This window comes from Pyrgilauda ruficollis, unplaced genomic scaffold, assembly GCF_017590135.1.
Source record: "Pyrgilauda ruficollis isolate IOZ18807 unplaced genomic scaffold, ASM1759013v1 scaffold15, whole genome shotgun sequence".
Lineage (NCBI taxonomy): Eukaryota > Metazoa > Chordata > Aves > Passeriformes > Passeridae > Pyrgilauda > Pyrgilauda ruficollis.
In genome coordinates, this window is record NW_024513654.1 from 39,669 (window position 1) to 60,898 (window position 21,230).

The window sequence follows — 21,230 nt, forward strand, 5'->3', positions numbered from 1 at the left end:
AACGTGCTCAGAGGGTGCTCTCAACGTGATTGTTTTCCAGAAGGTGCCAGACAAAGGGGGCTCGGCTTTGCTTGTGACTCACTTTGGGTTTGAACTTTTGGTGGCAGGGTCAAGGTTGGTGTGCTAAATGAAGCAGCTTGATTTTCTGACCTGATAGTAAAATATCAAGCACCTCTGGCTCGATGAGATGCTTGGTGTTGGGTTTTGGCAAGACTAAGTCAATGTCTGAGTGTGAAAGGAGGTGTTGGAGCCCCTGGGCTGCTGTGCTGAGCTGGGCACAGGGCTGGATGTGGCTTTTCTAGAAGGGTTTGAGGTGGGTTTGTTCCTCTGTGTGAGCTGAGCTCTCAAACGCCCTCCTAGGACCTGCCTTAGTGTGCATCCAGTCAAAAGTGCCATTCTCAGAAGCTAAATTCATGTCAGCAGTAACAGGAATTCGGAATCAAAGCCTCTTCTGCGAATGGTGAATGTAGGGCGTGAGAAGCAGCCCCGAGCTCGTGTTACACACCTTCCCTGCCCTTCACTCCTGCTCTGGGAGGAGAAAGAGGCCATTAAAAACCCCTTAAAATCCTGCTGGGCTTTGGCACACTCAGCAAAGAGGGAGAAAAATCTTTTGGGCAAAAAAATCTTCCGAGTATTCAGTGCAGGACGGCAAAATCTGCGAGGCCAGAGGGAGCGTGGAACTTTGTGCTGGGTTTATTCCCCACCTGGGGTAACCCCAGGCTCCCCTGAGGACTCACCCTGGCAGCTCCCAGAGCCCTTTCAGTGGCAGCTTTAATCCTGTTTTCCCTCTGTGAGCGGTTTGTGATTGATTTCTGTCCTTTCTGTTTGTTTTGGGGGCGGCTCTGCGCCCGTGATTTCCCAGCAGATCATTTGGGATGGGTGCTCTGCGCCCTGTGTGCTGCTGAGCACGGGCTCTGGAAGCCAGAAAAGCACCAGGGGGATGCTGCTGTGCGTGGGGAAGTCACAGAGATGCTGCCCCTTCTCCTTGCAGCCCAGGTGCTTTAGGAGCCTCTGAGGGAATCACAGAATTCATTGAGACAGAGCCCCGAGGCCAAGCTGGGCTTGGGCTGTGAGAGCAGCAGGAAGGGCAGGGGACAGCTGAGAGGACAGTAAAGAGTATCAGAAATATTCTATTTTCTTAAATATTTCTGTACTCTTAAATATTTCTATACTCTTAAATATTTTTATATTCTTAAATATTTCTATATTCTCAAATATTTCTATGTTCTTAAATATTTCTGTACGCTTAAATATTTCTATATTCTTAAATATTTCTATACTTTTAAATATTTCTATATTCTTAAATATTTCTATGTTCTTAAATCTTTAAGAAGTGCTGGGGTGTTTCTGTGTCCATCTGGGGTTTGTTTTTTTTTTTGGAGGGGGTGAAGCAGTCGCATCTTGGAGCTCAGGGATGGACCAGATCATTTCCTAAGGATAACAAATCCTGGGAAATCTCTTCAAGTACTTGGTGTGTGTTAAAAACCCCACAGGTACTTGCTGATGGGAAATTCTCACCTCTCTGAGTGCAGACAAGTGTGGTTGAGTTGGATGTTTTTTAAAATTTTCTCTTTACTCCAGAACTTTTTACTCCAGAGCTCAGAATTTTCTTGAGGATGTTTAGAAATATCTTCACTCGGGCAGAGTTCTGAAGGGTTTCCCCCTTAAAAATTCGTATTATTCCCTTTGTGCCTGATGTGAGGGATAATTAATTGTGTGAAAAGATCCATGTCATTACCCTGGAGGGGATGTGGAATGTGCCAGGGTCGGGTCCTGGCTGCCTGAGAGGGCTCTGGTGGTTTATTCTGCCCAAGGACTTCGTCTCCAGTGCTGAGCACACCCCAGGGCTGCATCATTTGTTCCTTATCAAAGCTGAGGAATGAATCAGAACTCGTTTCAGAGGGCGCAGTGGGAGGTGTGAGGCTGATATCGATATTAAAAAACGAAAGAAGAAGAAGAAAAAACCCAACAAAACTGAGTTTGTTGCTCCACGCTCGTTTCGGTGTTAATTATGGCGCTGAAAAAAAGGGTGATGCACTTCTTGGGAAGCTCAGGATCAGCAGGACCTTGCTCACAAGGCTGGCCCCAAAATTTGGCCTCTGCTCCTGGCCCTAGTACAGATTTCTTGGGTGACTTTGAGCAAAGCACTTTTGCTGTCTGATCACCTCACCAGCTCCAGAGGAGCCTGGTTTAGTCCTGCCAGGAGAGCTGAGGGCTGGGATTTGGGTGAGCTCTGCTTGGGAGCCCCCCAGGGCACAGTGATGTTCCTAAATCAGGGCATGGCCTTTGCATCAGCTGCCTGGAACACTTCCAGCCCCTCTGAGCTCTGGTTCTGGCTGGTTCCCTGCAGTATTTTGCCTTTCAATATCAAGCTACAAAGTAAAGACACAGATTGTAGAATCTGTGATCTGAAATAACAAATCTTTCCCGGTCTTATGTCAGGTTTTGATGCCTTCAGTGAGGCTCAGATTTCCATTTCCTCTATTCTCTCTCCTGATTAGGAAAGGAGTATGAGAACTTTTCTAGGCATGGTTGTCCTCTAAACCCATCCAAAGATCCACTTATTAATTTAGGTTTTGTGTTCTCAAAGGTAAATGTTTGTGCTTGCAGACCACAAAGCTTTCTGAAATATCAAACTACTCCTTATATATTCCTACCTCTCATGAGGATTGAAATGCTAATATTGACTTGTTTAAAAACAAAGGAAAATAAACCCCACACCCCACAACAACAACAAAACCCAACACTTCTGTCAACAGCATTAATCCACTTTGGGGAGAAAATCACTGATTCCCTGGAGCTGGGCTGGTGAGACAACACCAAAGACATGAGGAGGTGAATTAAAGATCAGGTCTGGATTGATAGAAAATCATCGGGATATTTCTGTTTGTCACTCAAAATTCTTGCAGGGCCAGACCAGACTGAGCAGGGCCAGCTCTTGGTTTTAGTTCCCCTTAGGAGCAGCATCAGCTCAGAGTATAAACACAGATTTTGCAGAGAGCTTAGCTGCAAAAATCACCAAAAATCTGTTTTCTCTCCATCACTCCACCCTTCATCTGCACTGCTGTGCTGAGGAGAGGCAGCGGCAGGAGGGATGAGGGTGGAGAAAGCATTTGCCATTAAAAAAAAGGGAAGGATGGATGGTCTGCAACAGTTTTGAGGCTCTGGAGTTATTTATACACCTAAAGTTGATAGTTTATAAACATTCATGTTCACATTTATAAACCTGAATCATGAATTACGGAGTTTTCGGAGGAAGAGGCAAATACGATGTTTTTGATCTTTCTCTCTACTTTTGTCTCTTCCTTTTCACCTCATAAATAAATGATGCTTAACTAAATGGCATTTATAAAATGCATTAAAGGAGGAAAAATTCATATTTTTACTTTGCTTGGCGTGGGGTGATGTGGTGCTTTATATCTTAATGTACAATTGAAATTACTTTTTGGAGAGCGATTCTTTGTTAAGCACTTCAAAAGTTAATCTAGAAACCATGTGTAAAATATGGAAATGGATGATTATCAGCCACCAAAACAGTTTTATCTGAGGAAAACATGCCCCTTTTCTGCAACTTCCTCATTTTAGATGTTTATTACAATAAGACTTTATCTGCCTGGCTCTGTATTTTTAAAGTATCGATGTAAAGACCTCAAAACCGGTTTAATCCTGAGTTATTTAATGTTACCCACAGCTTTTCTAAGCTCAATTAAAGCACAGTTAAGGGCAGGATGATAAGCACATATAGATTCTTTTACTATGAGTCTGTATATTTACTTTGGGCTGTGAAGCAATCTGCCTTCAGCTGCTGTGTACAGACCTCAGCCTGCGCTGCTGCTGCTCTGCAGAGCCCAGGTGTGCACAGAGGGAATTCTCAGGGTGAAAAACCAGCCCAGAGTCCTGCCTGAGCCCTTGAACTCAGGCTCTGGCCAGCTAGGAGGAAAAATAAAGTGATCTGGTAAATAGCAAAAGCAATAAACGTGAATAAATTGAGAATGAGCAATTCTGTTTGGATCCTGCTAATTGATGATTTCAGTGTGCTGCCCAGCAGTGAATATTCCAGGAACAGAAAGCTCAGGACTGACAAACATTGCCAAGGAGATTCTTCTCCCCACACAGCCCCTCCAACAAGCCAGACAGCCAAGCACAAAGGATTTCACTGAAAATTTGTACTGCTAAGGAACACAAAAAGCAAAAGGAAATGGGGACAAAGATATTCTTGCAGCTGTGGTCAGCTTTCCATCCTGGGCTTTGCTCTGTCCCAGTAGCTCTGTGCTGTCAGAATCCAGGGGTTTCCACAAAAAAAACTTCAGCAGAGAACACTTCAAACCCTCCTAAATTTGGCTCCAGCCAAACTCCAGAAGTTTCCCCAGTGCTCCCTGGCATTGCCCTGTCCTTCAGGCTCCCTTCAGGGCCCTGGCTTTCAGCTTGGATTTGTCAGGAAGAGATTGTGCTGCTGCATTATCTCAATTCTACACGTGCAGGGGCTCTCTGAAACGGAGTTTCATTAGGCTGGGGAGAAACACAACAGGGATATCTCACAGATAGGAGAGCCCACGGCTCCTTTGTGCCCTGGAGTGGCTGAAATTCCAGAGAAACCAACCTCAACGCTTTTGGCTTCGCTGGGAGCTCAGGCCCAGCCTAGCTGTCTGGTTTTGCAGTATCAGCTGTTACTAAGCACTTCAGCAGCAGGGAGGATGTCCCAGCGTGGGGCTGGTACTCAGCACTAATTCAGATATGCAAAACGTGGCTGAACAATGCCCTGGTGCCTGAGAGCAGAGGAGCTCGGGGCTGGTTTGGAGGGCAGACGTGCACATCCCTTAATTCTTTCCACTCCACTTGCTCTGGGGTTTGCTTCTCTTTTGGGTTTTGGACAAGGCTTTGAAGTAGAGCGAGTACAATGAAGTGTTCACCTGATTAATCTGTGTTTCCCCACTAAATGCAGTTTGGTGTGTCGTGGGATGGTTCACAGAATGGATCTGTTCCCAAGAGCTGCCTGAAACACCTGAAAGCATAAAATTCCTTTAGATAGAATCCTGGCCAAAAACCCCACCAGACCCTGCCTTGTTCTTTTTTTATGGGAAGAAAAAAATTGGGAGAGAAAATTTTTGGGGCAATTCAATGACTAAGAACTGAACAGCGACATGGGAATGACAAAATCCTGACCTCACTGCAACAAATATTTCTCTGGGAATGAAGCTCCTAAGTCAGTGTTAATTGAAAATTGATCCCAGGGGTCTGATTTTTAGAGGGAAGAGGGTTTTGTTCATGGTGTGGATGGTAATGGTGCTGTCATTAATGCCAAGAAGTTCTCCAGGCTCCCGTGGCCTTCCTCCAGCTCTTTTGGAAGGGCTGCTCCTCCCTGGGTAGGAAGTGTTGTATTTTGATAAAAACAAAACAGAAAAAAAAAAAAAAAAAAAAAGGAGTTTCTTTTTTAAATGAAGGACGCCCTGGCTTAATGGGGCTTGAAGTGTTTACAGGTGTTTCCTCACAAGTTCAAATTTAGTGGCCCCGGGGAGTTGAGATTCTCATAAGGCAGCAGCAAACACTCCAATTCTGGGTTTTAGAAGGGTGGAACATTTAAAGGGCCAGGCTGGCATGGCCGGGGGGCTGCTTTGGCTGTGTGAAGACAAGAGTTTGTGCCATCCAGAGCAGCAGAAGGTGAGAAAAAAAAGTCATCCTTAGTGCCACAAAATCTTCCTGAAAGACCCTTTGCTGCTGCCCAACCTTTTGCCCTGATTTTGCAAATTTGTGGTGAAAATCCCAGGAGAGGCAGGTTCCACCTTGGGCTGTTCAAACCCAGCTTGGTGACACCTTTTTTGTGCAGAACATCTCCTCAGAGGAGCTGCTGAGCGTGGGGAAGGAGGAGAAGAAGAAGAAGAAGCAGCAGAGAGCAAAGGGAAAATGTAGAAGTGGCTGTGGTTGGAGGGGTGATGATGTCACCGGGCTCAGCGGGAACACGGCGCTTTTAAAAAGCTGAAAGAAACATCCTGACCCTCACTTGTCACATCCCCACCCAGGAGCCACGCACACACACGCACGGAGCAGAGTAATCCTCAGCCAGGAAGGGGGGAAAAGCTCCATCCCACCACAGAATGCACTGGCAAAAACGTAAGTGAGCTCTGGTTTGCTTCTCCTACCTCTGGTGGCAGCTGAGGGAGGTGAGGGATAAATCAGCAGAGAGTGGCAGGGGAGGGGATGCTCAGGAATGGCTGGAGAGAGGCCAGGGCTGAGGTGTGATGCTCATTTTCCAGCAGGGATATGAGCTAGGGCTGCTTTGTTGGCTTCTTTCATCACTATGAATCAAGTGGAAGACTATGATTCATAAAAACAATAACAGGATGCAGGTATTATATCAAAGGTTACGGTGGTTACGTAGCAGAAAATTTTCCTTTTGAAAAGTGAAACCTGTGAGAAATCTTATTTCTGTGCCTTTTTTTTTTTTTTTTTGATATGTACTTCTTTCAGCTAATTAAAAAAAGATAAGGAACAAAGCAGTTGAGGGCAATACAGTTATGACTTTACAGGAAATCAGTTTTCTTGTTTTCAAGATAATTTCACTCCTCTGGGCCCACCTTTGCTGGAGTAGTTTACTGATCCTGCTCCAGGTAGGTGTTTGCTTCTTGCAAGGTTTTCATTCTCACTCTTATCACCACCACATCTCGCTTGTCATCAGTAGGGGATGCTCATTTTGGCACCCGTGCTGCCACCCTTTGCCTCTCACCCTGCTGTTCCATTAACACAGAATGGTACAACACACCTGAGTGGAAAAATTAATTTCTTAAACCCTTGCCAGCGGCTTATCTGACATTACTCATGTTTTATCTCAGCTTGTAGGTTGTTCTGCTGCGTGTAGTAAACCAACCATGTGCCTTTGTGAGCTTTGAAATCTGTTTCCTCTGGGTTTTTGTTTCCCTGACTTCTTTCTTTTCAGCTGAATATTTTGGAAGCTCAAATGTGTATTTGGGAAGTTTGGTTTGTATTTCCCCCTTCACCTTGAGCAGTTTTCAGGAGAAGACGTGGGAAAAACTGCAAGATGATTACATCCAAATCCTGGTTCTAATCTTCCATCTCAGAAGTCCCTGAATGTTTGGGGTTTTTTTGGGTTGTTTTTTTTTATTCCTGCAGTGACAAAGCAATGCTAACAGCAATGCTTTGGGTAGGAGGAAATTGGGAACTGTTGTTCCTAACTGGGAAATGCTGTTTTTATTTTGCTTTTTTCCTTTGACACTTGCAGGAATTACAAGTCAAATTTTGTCCGTCATTCCCTGATGATAATTTGTAGACAACTCCTGGCCAGTGTCCCCTGAGCTTGCTCATGCTTGTATCTCCCTCCTTTTGTAGTTTTGTCAGAATTCCCTTTTCCAGCAGGGAACTGCTGGAAATCTGGTTAATGCTGCTGCTTTTGCAAGGCACTGCACGTGCTGGCTTTGAAGGAGGCAGGAGGGGAGAGCCCTGCTGAGCTCGGGGCAGGTACCCAGGTGCCAGACCCCGCAGGTTTCAGGGGAAGCTGCAGCTCCCAGCAGCTCTGCCTGTCCCCTTTGGTGTCCCCTCTGCTCCCTGTCAGTGTCACCAGCCGGGAGCTCACGTTTCTGCACCCCCTGCTCCAGGCCAGCTGTGACCCCACGGATGTCCCCACCTTGCTCTGGAGCAGAACTCGATGCAGAGGCAGCTCAGGTGACCTGGGAACTTTCCAAACTGAAACCCTGAGGTTTGACTCACCTGGGGCTGCCAGCACCAAGACTTTGGGTTCAATCCCTGTATGGGCCACTCACTTCAGAGTGGGTGATCCTGGAGGGTCCTTCCCAGCTCTGAACATTCCGTGAATCTCTGAAAACCCAGAAGTGACACAAGAACTCCCTGAAGCAGCAGGTGACCTCACCTGAGCGCATTCTCAGGGCGCTTTGTGCTCCTTCAGGGGACATTTCTGCAGGACCACGAGGCAAGCTGGGCCACTTTTCTGGGCAGGGAGGCTGGCCAGGCTGGCCCTGCAGGCTGGGAATGTTCCCCAGGTCACGGCACAGTGACTCCCCTGCAGGACTGGGGCCCTGGGCTTCCGCTCACAGCACCGAGCGTGGCTCAGCCCGAAAGCCTCCCCTCCCACGGCCCAGGAGAAGTGACTGGTCGGGGCTCCCCAGGATTCTGCTGAACAGGAGCAGCCCCAGCAGCCCCTCAGGGATGGGGAATTCATGGGCAGCACCAGATTTTTCCTCTTGGTTTGCTTTTGTGGTGACCTCCGTAGCGAATTTTTGAAAGCAACCCGGATGTTCCGTCCATACAAATGGTTTGTGTTCTGCAAAGCGTGGAAGCAGCTTGGGCTTGATGATCTCAAAGGTCTTTTCCAGCCTAATTAATTCTAATTCTGCAGGAATCTCCTATTTAGGTGCTGGTTTTGCCTGTGTCCAATTTTTTTTTTTTTTCCTGTTGCAGTCACTGGCAGAGATTGAGCTGCTCAGATTCCCTTTACCACGGAGAGATGTGAATTCACACCTCTGCAAAATCCCTTCCCAAATGCCTTTAAAGTGAATAAAAAATCCTTTCCTGCCCACAACAGATGTGGGGCTGCACAGAGCCACCCTGAAAGTATCAGCTAATGAGACTGAGAGGTGAAACTGCAGCATTCTGCACCTTGTGAGTGCTAATTTTGGTAAAACCCCACCAGGAAAGAGGGATAGCACGAAAGTTGAGCCCATCCATGCTTTGCAAAGCAGGTGTCAAACTCTACGAATGACCACAGCAGCAATTAAATGGAAAGCTTGCATTACTAAAATGGAAAGAGTATTATGGGCTGGGAGGAATTAGGGTGAGACTTAAGGTTAAAGACACTTTCTGTCTATCTCAGCTTCCCCTTTGCACCAGGGCTCCTCTTCTTCTGAAACAGAGAATTTTTAGTGTCCCTCACCACTACAAGGCCAAGGCATCCAACTCTCATTTGGCACTTGAAAGTTTTTAGTTTTTTTAATAAGAATAATCAGAGCAGCAGGGATCAGCCAGCATTTTGTGTCTCCCCTTGATTTTGGTTTCTATCCAAGTGGAAAAATCTAAAATCCACTCTGTATTTGCTCATCTGCAATACCTTCCTTGTGTGGGAGCAAAATGCAGGCTCTACACAGTGCTCTCCACTCATTTAGATCCTTTTAGGTGTGAAGCAAATTGTTTTAAAGGACAGTTATCCAAAGCATTCCTCAAGAACATCATGGGGCACACAGATTTGCCTGAATCTAGGGCTACTTTGATTCCTGCAAAATCTTCCAACACCTGAAAATGAAGATATTGGGCATAAATCTAAAATATTCTTCTGTCAAATGGATATTTCACTGACTTTGGTGGCTATGATGCAGTGTAGGAGATCTGGCCAAACAGGATTCTGAGAGGTGAAATATTGAGGCTGCTGAATTACGCCCAGGACCCTCCTGAGTTCATTTCCTCGTGCTGAGCAATCAACCATCACTCAGCCCTTTTTGCCCCTGCTCCGAGCTGGGCTGGTTTTAAAGCAGATTCTCTGCCCTGATGTTTGGTGGGTGCTTTGCATTGGCAAAAATCTTCACTGAATTCCCCACCCACAGTGAGTTGAACAGGATAAATGATGAGTTGGGGATGAGAAACTCCCCAAAATGTTCATTTCTGCCACTCCAGCAGCTCTGGCAGAGCTCATGTTTGTGGAGTTGATGTTTTCACGCAGCACCAGAACTCTTTAGTATTTCCACTCAAATAAATTAATTCCAATTAAATTGAAAAAGTAAATTGTATTAATCCTCTCTAGCCCAATTTTCCTTGTGCTCTCTGTAACTTCACGGGAAATTTGGGTTGTGTCAAATGCACAAGAAGCTGCATGTCCAGCCCTTCAAATGGATGTGCAAACCTGGGGCTTTGGGATGTATCCTTTGGGACTGGAAAGACAATGAAGCAAGGAATGGCCAAATGGAACTCAGACAAACATTTTCTGAATTGTTTCATGATTTACTTGGCACTGATGAGGTTATTCACTCTCAGGACCAGCCAGAGAATTATCAGTCAGGTGGGTATTAATGAATTTGGGTCAGGTGTCAGGGACCTGGTGCTCACCAGCCTGTGGACACCAACACAACTGGTTCAGATGGATCCTGGCAGAAATAACTGGATTTTTGTTTCGGGGGCTGGAGTTACAGGTGGGTCGTGTCAGTGTTTCACCTTTAACTGTTAGTTAGATCAATTAAAATATTAATTAAAAGCAGGATATAACCTGAGGGACTGGGATGGAAATGAAGATTTCTGAGTGACTCCCTGTCATGTCACTATCTGGGATTTTTGGGCAATTAAATGCATTTTCTTTACTCCCCTGCCCTGGACTGGCCACAAAGCAGAGGTAAAGTTCACCCTGGGTCTTTTGAGGGAAACTCTGCAATTAGCCAGGATCATGACCAATGTTGAGTCCCTTGCCATGGGCATGGATGTAAAAAGGTTTTGATTTGACTCTAAAGCATACAAGCCTATGAAACGAAGCCTCTTTCTTCTTTTTATTAGCCAAAGTTCACTGTGTCTGATAAAAATGTGATTTGGTCTCCAATATCCAAGCCATTAACTCAGGGCTTTGCTAATTGAAATCTAAATTTTTCTTGTTATTTGCAGTCAGCGATTGCTTTTCGGTGTTACTGCAAACAAGAGAAACTATTGTGCTTCTTTTCAATTATTTATTACACTGGAGAGTGAAAGGAGGTAAAAAAAAAAGGGAAAACTATTTGCAGTGTTAACACTGATCAATTGATAATTTTATTACGTGGCTGTGAGCACAGAAATCTGTGAGAGGGAGCAGTGGTGTGGTGTTCACATGAACAGAAATTTAGCTTTCTTAGGGTTCTCCTGAGAAAGGCTGTGAGAGAAGCAGAGAAAAGAATGATCAAAGCAATTCTTCTCTCCTTTGCCGCTGCTGTGTTTGTGCCAATGTGGAGTGCTCTGGAGATTGTTTACCCGAGGTGATTTCTTGGTTGGGTTTGGTGATGGTTTTGGATTCATGGACCAATTGGATCCACGTGTGTGTGTGTGTGTGCCAGGACTCTTGGGCAGGAGTCACGGGTTTGCTAGTGCGTTAGTGACTGATAGTTCTTGTTAGTGTAATATAGCTGTAGTATAATATAGTGTGATAAAGTCATTAATTAGCCTTCTGATATCACGGAGTTTGCACATCATTCCTCCTGCATCCGTCGGGCGTCACAGCGCCGATAGAGCGGGACGCTGCTGCGGGCAGGGCTGGGGCAGGACCAGCGGGGTGTTCCAGAGTGAAATCTGCCTGCTGGGAAGCTGCTGTGCCTGGGCTGGGGGGCTGAGAGCGAGCTGCAGCTCCTCTGTGTGTGTGTGAGTGCGAGAGGGGGAAGCTCAGTGATCTGGAACCCGCCGCGCTTCGCTGCCCGCACCCTTCCCGCAGCTGCTCTGCCCCGCTCTGCCTCCCGTTTCTGCCGTGGTCAAACCAAAATGTAGGGGAGGACAGAGCTTGAATTTTTGGTGATGTCTTGGCGTGATTTCCCTGCCTGGCCTTTGGCTCAGATCTGTGGTAATCACATATCCTCTGAACAGAAACAGTTCTCCAGGATTTTCCTGGGAAGCTGAAGTGAGAAAGCTCAGAGAAAGAATTCAAACAATTATTATCCCTTATTCTGTAACTGTTCTTTATAGATATGGTTCTCCAGAGTGTGCCATTCATAGTTCACCAACAGGTGAGAGAAGATTCCTAAAGGGCAACCAGGTCTTAAGTCCACCATCATTTCTATAAGAACTGTAGATTTCTAAATAAAGTGCTTTTCATGCCTTCTGCTGATGGAGCCTCTCTATGACCTTTGTCTGTCCCCAGTACCCCTTCGGTGATACAGATCAATATTTTTGAGGTATTTATGCAGTCTGTATCTGCATAAAATGAGGGTGGCAGATCCCTGGAACTTTTTTGGGCAGTTTGGATGCTTCCAGGCTGAGCTGCAGCGTGGTCTGGGGTCCACCATCTCCCTGCTGCTGTCACTTGATGTTTTGAGCCATTTGGTGCCTTTCCAGCAGCTCTGGTGTTCAGCAGCAGCTTTTAAAAGTTGCTCACAATTCTTCAAGGCTTTTGTGGACTTTTAGCAAATACATCAGGTGATAACATTGATGGAGGGAGCCTGGGGCTGAGCACACGCCAGGGCTGGGGAGGCAGCCTGGCCAAAGCTCTGAAATGGGCCCAAGTGAGATGTGGTAACCATTGCAAAGTGGTTGGATTTGGATTCCTTCTCTTCTTCCTCCACTGGAGATGTCTCAAACTGCCCCAGCTTCACAGAGCAGGTGCAAATCAAAATGTGCCTGCAGCATGTGGGTGTTCTGTGGGCCTGGAATGGCAGGAGACAAGCCAGGACACTGCTGCTATTCCTTTATCTCCTTTAGATCCATTTTATTGAATGGAACTTGGGCTCTCATGACTAAAATTAAAATAAAATGGAATCCTGGTCCAAGACAGCTTCATAGTTTGTTAAAACCTTTATGTATATTAAATGGAACTTGGGATCTCGTGACTGAAATGAAAATAAAATGGAATTTTGTTCCAAGACAGCTCCGTAGTTTGTTAAAACCTTTATATAAGGATGACTAAATCCAGGTTCTTCCTTTACAAAGCTATTTTAATTGTCTCCGAATGCTGATATTTGTATCATTATTCCTCCAAATGCTGATATTTGTAAACGGCCATATGTCTTTAGCTCGATGAGGAATTGCACCCCGAAGCCCCAAAGCCATTTTGCTGTGGTCTGTCTGTGATGCTCAGACCCACAGGCCCCTGAGCAGTGGAAAAGCAGCTGTGCTCACATTATTTTTATTTCTGGAGGTCAGCTTGGGGGAACCGAAATATGATCTGCAGACTTTGGTTTTTAAAATTTTTTTTTCTCTTTATATTTTTTTTTCTTTTTTGGTTGCTCTGCTTACTTACACCGGAAACTCTGAATAGGTATATTTGTCAGCTTTTACAGTAAATTTCTTCTTTCCCATCCCCCAAACCTGGAGCCAGAAACCACCATCCTTCCCCACCCTAATTCTGCAGGGAGGCCCTTTATGAGTTGGGGATGAGAAACTCCCCAAAATGTTCATTTCTGCCACTCCAGCAGCTCTGGCAGAGCTCACATTTGTGGAGCTGATGTTCTCACGCAGCACCAAGAACACCAGAACTCTTTATTATTTGCACTCACATAAATGAATACCAATTAAATTGAAAAAGCAAAAGGTGAATTGTATTAAAAACCCTTGTGCATATTTGTATGGAGCTTAAAGAACCTTTATTCTCTTTTAAAATTTCATTTTGAAAACCAAAGGATTCACTGGAATGCAAGAAACCTGATTTAAAGAGCCACAAAGGATGTCCACAGAAAGCAAAGGTAGATCAGGCAAAGGCTGGGAAATCATCTTTGCTTCAGCTACTGACTAAAAGTAAAATATTTCCTTAATGTGCATAACAAAGGCAACAGTTCAGTGCACAAAAGGAGTTCTGTCTGCTCCTAAAAGGATTTATCATGGCCAATCAAGTTTTCATAATTACATTATGTATAATGAGTTAACAGAAGAGCCAAGATGAAGGGAAAAAAGTATTTTTGAAAAGAAATCAGAGCAGAAACATTTATTCCGTTAAGTAATTTTTGTGGTGGATTTATGATCTCTGTATTTAGAGCTCCATTTTTCTCCTCCCAGGAAGGTTCAACAGAAACATCTCAGTGTGCCCAGAATTAAATGTGGCTGGGAGAGATATCTGAGGTGAAGTTATTCATTCTTGTAGGATGTGAATCCAAATAAATGCTCCGGGGGTGGAATAATAGTTTAAAATCCAGATTGGAGCTGGACAGCCACCTGTACCTCAAAACCAAAGGCCAGCCCCAATCGTTAAAAATGGAAAACTTATCAATTTCTGTATTTGCACATCAAAGTGCAGTAGAAGGGGCAGGCATCTGCTATCGGTGCCTTTGCAAACGCCAGCCTTTGATATCCCCTGGTTTCCTTCTGCTATCAATCCCCTTAAACACTCCAGTAAAATATGAGTTGTTAATTCTGGCTCTGGCAGAAACGTGCTTCCCCTGCTTGCTCTGCTCACATGGCTTTGGGAGAGGCTTTTGGAGCTGCCTGCAAACTTAATTCTTCAAAATGGAGCAGAATTTGTGGGTGGGAGCTGGGAGGTTTTTGGGTGTGAGATCTGTGATGTGTTGTCTCCTGTTTATCAACCTCCTGGCCAGGCTATGAGAAAAATTTCTTCAGAACTGAAATACTCTGGTCTAGGTTGGGACTTCAGCACCTGCCTGATCTCAAAATGAGATATTTAAGTTCAACTAATGGTGTTTAAACGTTTTTTCAAGTGAGGATGTTTTCCTGATTTGGGTTGTTTTTATACCTTCTACCTAAACAGTGAATATATTTATCTTAAATATCTAATCTCTGCTTTTTTATGTCCCTGCCTGGCCAACAATTCTGGTGTGTCACCTTTTGGGTATATTTGGTCTGATTTTCCTTTTGGGAGTGTGTGAAGCTGCTCTGCAGGTCAGTGGCACTGAGGGACACAAAGGAAAGGAAGAATGAAATAAATGTGTTCCTGCTCCAGCCACCAGGCTGCTGTGGGGATTTGGAGTCCCTGAGAGGAAAATAAATGTTACATAAATTTTTAATTTCTTCTTTTCCCCTCAGCTTCTGCCCCAGAGCAGCCCCAGCCTCGCCCCTACCAAGGTGTCCGAGTGAAGGAGCCCGTGAAGGAGCTGCTGAAGAGGAAAAGGGGGAATATCCAGAATTCCAGTGCAACTGCAGCTACAACGGTAGGGGAAAAGCAAACAGGAGGAAAGTTCTCCCTCAGGAGCTCAGAGCTTGCCCAGCCTCAGCGCTCCTGTGCCAATGGAAGAAAATCTTTGCATCTCCAAAGCATTTCAAAGGCCCTGCAGCCTGGTGTTACCTGGCAGTGCCATTAATTCTCCTTAGCTGGGGTGCTTTTAGTGAGCTGAGCACTTTCCACCCCTTAATGGAAAGGGGAAGTGCTTTGCACTTGGCAGGAGCTGATTGCTCGGGACTGAAAGTGCCTTGGAGGGAGGCAGCTTGTTCAGGAGTCTGAGAGTGACCACCCCGAGCATCCCTGGCTCTTTGCTGCTTCTTTTCAGCCTGAATCTGCCCTCCCAGCAGGCAGCAGCTTGGCTGGCTCCTCTCTGGAGGAGAATTCTCTCTATACAAGGGATTTAAACACACTTTAAGGTCCCCTTGGGCTGAGGGGACATTGTGGGTGTTTGGGGTGGTGTGTCCTGGCTGTCAGGTCCAGCTCTTCTGGCCCTTTGTGGGGTGGGGGAGTTCAGACCCTGCTGTGCTCTGTGCTTCTCTAAGGGATTGAATTTAATGCTGATGGGCTTCACCTCTGATTTTTTATTTTTCCTTCTCTCTTCCAGGTTGTTCTGCCCCATCAGCCAGTCCCTTCCTACTCACCCATGGGTAAATATCCCTGACCCTCCGGGACCCTCCAGGGAAGACTGTGCTGAGCTGGGCTTTAATCCTGTCCTATTTTCCAGGCCAGCCTTGCATTGACATGGACGCTGCTGCCCCTGCTCTGCCCGGCCCAGAGGAAGGAGCTCTGGCCTCTGGATGGATCCCCCAGCCCCCTGGCACCCCCCTGCAGCCCCTGGCTCAGTGGAGCCCCTACCCTGACTACGTGTCCCACGAGGCTGGCAGCTGTCCCTACACAGCAGATATGTACGTCCAGCCCGTGTGTCCCAGCTACACCCTGGTGGGACCCTCCTCAGTCCTCACTTACACTTCCCAGCCTCTCATCACCAATTTTGCAGTAAGTCAAAAGCACCAAGCTGGAAATGATGTTAATTCCCACCTTCTAGCAAGAGCTGCGGGGAGGAGTTAGGCAAATTTATTTAATTATTGTAATGTTGCGTGTCTTTGCATCCGTGCCATGCAGTTCCCAGGACAAATATGGTTTGAGCAGGGCAAAAAGTTGTGGTTGATTCCAGTACAACCACAGCAGATTCCTCTGCTGTGGTTGTACTGGAATCAGGCAAAATTCAAATGCAGTTCCCAGGACAAATATGGTTTGAGCAGGGCAAAAAGTTGTGGTTGTACTGGAATCAGGCAACATTCACAACCTTTTCCCCAGCTGTCTTCACTCGTCCAGACTGAGCAGGGATTTTCACTCTTTATTTCCAAGTTTAAAATTTAAAAAAAATGTCAGTGGGGTTCCAGGAAACATATTGATCAGGTGAGGCAGCAAGGATGACTTGGCAATAAATTTAAAGGATAAAGCAGCAAGGTGAAAATGCATAAAGATAGCAAAATATTTGGCTTCAGGCCAGACCAAATCTGCTTGGCTGACACAAGATGATGTGATTCCCTTTAGAGGGGAACAGGGAGCTCTGTTCCAGTGGACCTCAGGAGCTGGTTTTCCTTCCCCTGGCGCAGTTTGGCTGCTCAGGCAGACACAGCCAACCCCCAAGGCCATTTCTGTGTCCTGCTGGCCCCTGGTGCTGGGCCGTGGGCTGGCTTGGGGATGTGGCTCTGCCTGGGCTGTTCCAGAGGCCACACGAGGGACCTTCAGCCTCGGTGGCAGCAAAGTTGGGGCTGTGCAGAGGGCAGCTGCCAGCACAGGCTGTGACAGGCTCACAGGGATGGGGACAGAAAGCTGGAGGGAGCCTGAGGCGGGCGTGACTTGGGCACAGGAAAAGTGTCACCATCAGCACCTGGAGGGGAAGGATGGGGCATGTCAGAAGTGGGATGAGCATCCCCATCCTGTGCTGCATCCTCCCCCTGCCCCAGCATTTAATTGTCTCCTGAATGACCCCAATGTGGGAATAACGTGTAGTGACTCCAATGATTTCAGAAGGCTGAACAATTGCTTTATTAAGCTATACTATACTAATACCATACTAATACCATACTAATACTATACTATACTAAAACTATACTAAAGAAAAACCCGTGACCCTTTCAGACAGTCACGACACAGCTTTGACCTAATTGGTCAATCAATCCAAACCAACCAGAGTCCAATTAACAAATCCCTTTTGGTGACCAATCTCCATAACACATTCCACGTGTGCCAAACAACGGGAGGAGCAAGTAGAGATAAGAATTGTTTTCTCTTCTTTCTCTGAGCTTCCTCACTGCCTTCCCCAGGAGAAATCCTGGGAGAGGGAATTATGTCTCTCTCTGTTCAGAGAAATATGTAACAAACGAATTATGTCTCTCTCTGTTCAGAGAAATATGTGAATACTGATTTGTGGAAGCAAACAAACGAATTATGTCTCTCTCTGTTCAGAGAAATATGTGAATACTGATTTGTGGAAGCAAACAAACTCCACAACTTTTGTGAAAGTTGTGAAGCTGGGGTGTTTATTACAGCGCTGGACACATGTGGGAATCATTCCCCTTAGAATGACATGTGTGCCTCTGGGAACTCCAGATCCTTTTTTATCTCCGTCTCAAATACATATACATGCAATTTCACAATAGATCCATACATATTCATTCTACTGATTTTGGTGACATTTGCCGCTGATTTTTTCCTTATCAGAAAGAACTCCTGGGTCATTTCTCCCTGCTCTCTCTGTCTGCCCCCCTTATCTCTTGTCCTTCTGCTGAAGCAGTTTCTCCAAGCATACATTTCTGCAAGAACAGGCAGTCAGACCAAACAGCTATATTTTGCAAGCTACTCAAAGCTTTACCCAAAGATGCACATTTCACCTCAACCAAAAAGGAAAATCTCCATTGTGCCTCAACACCAGGCCGCTTGTCTCACTTTGCTGTCTCTCTGTGCCCTTCCCCAGCCCCGCAGCAGCACGCCGGCCGTGGTGCCACCGCTGGAGGTGACGGAGCAGCAGCCGCCCCTGACCTACTTCCCGTGGGCACAGCCCCTGTCTGCCCTGCCAGCCTCCACCCTGCAGTACCCTGCAGCCTCCTCCTCCTTCCCCGGGCCCCAGCTGGTGCCCGTGCCCATCTCCATGCCCGAGCCAGCCCCGCAGGAGCTGGAGGATGCCCGGCGAGCCATCGGCGCCCTGCCCATCGAGAGGCTGCTGCTGGAAGATGAAGACAATGATACGTACGTGTTGAGCCACGCTCTCTCTGTCGAAGGGCTTTAGGTTGGCACATCCTCAGCTGCTCAGTGCTCCACCCGGCAGCTCCGTGGGTTTTGGAGAAGCAGGCGGGGTTGGGGTGGGAATTTTAGCGCGCCGTGATTTGTGCGGTGAGGGAAATTTGCTTTGTCCTGGCGCCCAGCACAAGATTCCTCTGCTGTTCCAGCTCCTGCTGCCTCTCCCGGGCAGGTTTGGATGCTGCACGCTTGTGCTCAGCACCAGCACAAGGTGATTTTCACCCTCATGACCTCAAAACGACAGATTCCAGTGTAGCCACAGCCAGCTGTAGCATTTGGTGAGGGTACAATTGTTTCTAAATATTGCCAAACCCGGTTCAATAGGGTTGCTTTTGTGTAAATGCATTGTCTGTGTGTCTTTGAGCTGTCCAGGGAGGAACTCTTACCAGATTTAGGCCACTAGAAAACATTGTGGGGGCTAAATTGACACTTTTGTCTCCTAAATTTTACTATTCCTTTGGAAATCAGGAAAACATAAAGCGTAGCTTCGTTCTGCTGGTGCAGGTAGATGCAGTAGTGTGAAAATAAAGCTGAACTAAACACCAGAGCAGTCAGAGATCCCTGTTTGGAATTGACACCAAGGTGTACCTGGAAGGTTTGCCCTTGTCTGCCCCTGCAGGTGTGGAGCAGAGGGTTGGGGTCGTGTTCTTTCAGCTGCAGAGGGGTTTGGAGCTCTGAAATATCCAGATTTGAGATGTGGGGCTGATTTAGTGGCTGGCTGGTAATGCTGCCAGTGACTGACCCCGTCCCACGGAAATCTCTGGGAGTTTTGTCTGTCAGGAATGCAATTCATGGCCCTAGATCAGGAGATCATTGAGAAAACAGGGATTTTCCAGAAGCTGGACTGCAGCCCAGCAAGGACTCCATGGCATTACTGTTACCTGGCAGTATTTTCTCTTTCCTGTAGCGTTTGAGTGTGATGTGCTGAGCCAGGGAACTTTAGTGACCTCTCCTTGGAAAGCTCCCCAGGCCCAGAGGTGCACACGATTCCTTTATGGCTTTCTGATTTCCTTTCCTGGAGAATGAGGAGCTTCACTTTTCCCTCTGATGCGAGTGTAAATATTTTGGTTGAGGCTCAGGAGTGCCACAGCACAGGCAAATATATTGATATATTTCAGGAGATACATCCCCTTCGAACCCTGCTTATTGATTTCTTGACAAACAAGAGGCTCTTGGCTGGTGAACACAATTTCTCTGGGTTTTTCTGCTTTCTAAAGCCCAGGATTGTTAGATGGTTTTATTATTTGCAAGAGACTAACTGCAAAATAACTTCTTGTACTCTTTATTACCTGGAGTCCAGCTGCCACCCAGGCAATATTTCAACTGGCCTTAGAGTTCGTGCCTGGGTGAGGTTTGAAAACCCAGGTTGAAAGTCTTAAAGACTTTCCAAGAGTATTTTTATTGAATATTGACAAACGTGGAAGACACGAGCACTAGATCATGTAAGTGATCATAAAGTTGTTGGAAAAGAGCAGTAGTTGAGGTTTGCATGGAAATTAGTGGCTTATATTTGCAGAAAAACCCAGCAAAGAAATTAATTCCAAGGAGCTTAATTCACCACTGCTTCCTCCAGTTTTGTGACATTCAGAGATATTCCCTAGGTAAAACTGGGATAAAGCAGTTGTGAATCAAGCCTGTGGTTGCTCTGATTGCTTTTCAATTCCTTTCACTCCAATGTATGTAAATTCTGTGTGTGAACTTAAAACAAAGATGAAACTGTTTCATCATTTCTTTCTGGGTTGTTCTGGTTAGAAAAAAAGACAATTTTTTTTTCAATAAAGATCTACAGTAACTTCACTATGCCTAGAGTGTTTTATTTCCTATCCACAAGCATTGGTTTAGCAATTAATTCAATAATATATGTACAGGCTAGTATCAGAGATTAGCTGTCAGACTTTGTCCTAATTTTACACATTAAGCAGACTAAGAAGGAATTCCTTGATCCAGCTGTGGCCTGGAGGCATTTCCTGCAGCAGTCCTTGCTCCTGCAGTTCAGCTTCATCACTTTTATCCTCTCCTGGCACCCCTGGGGATGTGTGGGTGTGCAGCCACAGCTAATGCTGAGCTTGACTGAAAATAGATTAGCCAGAAAATTGTATTTCCACCTCCTGAGATTGCGAGGGGTGTACAAAACTACCTGAGGAGAGAACAACTGCCCACCACCTTCTGCCTGAAAAGCATCACATATTTCTGTCTGGAGCAGAATGAAGCCAGGGGTTGGGGTGACTGCGCGTGGGGTGGGCTCCTCCTGTTTTAGAGGGTTGGAATTTCCTTCAAGTAGGACCTGGGGGAATGGAAGTGGCTCCAGCCCGAGGCAGATGACCAAAGTGAAGGAGAGAAGTGTTCTCCCCATCACTGAGGGCCACCAGCCACTCCCATGGGCTGTGCCAACTCTTTGTCCGGTGTAAAATATAAGGACTGTGTCCCTCTCACCAGGAATTTTGATAGAAATTAGAGTTTACCAGGTTGATATGTTACAAATACATCAATTAGGGGGTTTAAGAGATTTATATATTACAAATACATCAATTAGGGGGTTTAACCTGTTGATATATTACAAATACACCAATTAGGGGGGTTAGCATGTTGATATATTACAAATACACCAATTAGGGGGTTTAACATGTTGATATATTACAAATACTTCAATTAGGGGGTTTAGCATGTTGATATATTACAAATACACCAATTAGGGGGTTTAACATGTTGATATATTACAAATAATTCAATTAGGGGGTTTAACCTGTTGATATATTACAAATACATCAATAAGGGAGAGGTTGTTACCCAGGATGGTGAGGTTTCACCCACACATCCAGAGCTGTATCACCCCAAAAAGTGATTTATACATCCAATTCCCCAAACTGGGAATGGTGGAGGACTTTGACACCTCCCATTGGTGAATCTCAGCTGCCAGGAGGTGACAAGGAGGCAGCAGGCAAAGCTCAGGAGTGCTGAGGGCTCTTGGACACTGCAGCTGCTGGAGGTACGAAGCCCTTCCCATGAAAACGGGAATTTTTGGGGCACATGGCAGGGATTTGTGGAATTCTGGCTGTAAAACCCCAAAAGTGGCAGTGCTACCCTGTAAAACTGTTTGCTCCCAGCGCGGTCCACGGTCCATCAGTGATGGGTGTCTTTA

The 21,230-nt window shown here is 46.0% G+C and overlaps 1 protein-coding gene across 1 annotated transcript; it reads left to right on the forward strand.

The window, feature by feature from the left end:
• The first annotated feature begins 6,092 nt into the window (after positions 1-6,092).
• Positions 6,093-18,080, forward strand: POU2AF1 (POU class 2 homeobox associating factor 1). The gene is made up of 5 exons (XM_041461435.1): positions 6,093-6,108; positions 14,650-14,774; positions 15,390-15,432; positions 15,510-15,781; positions 17,769-18,080. Exons 1-5 carry the CDS (start codon positions 6,093-6,095, stop codon positions 18,078-18,080), a joined length of 768 nt encoding a protein of 255 aa, XP_041317369.1.
• The last annotated feature ends 3,150 nt before the right edge of the window (positions 18,081-21,230 follow it).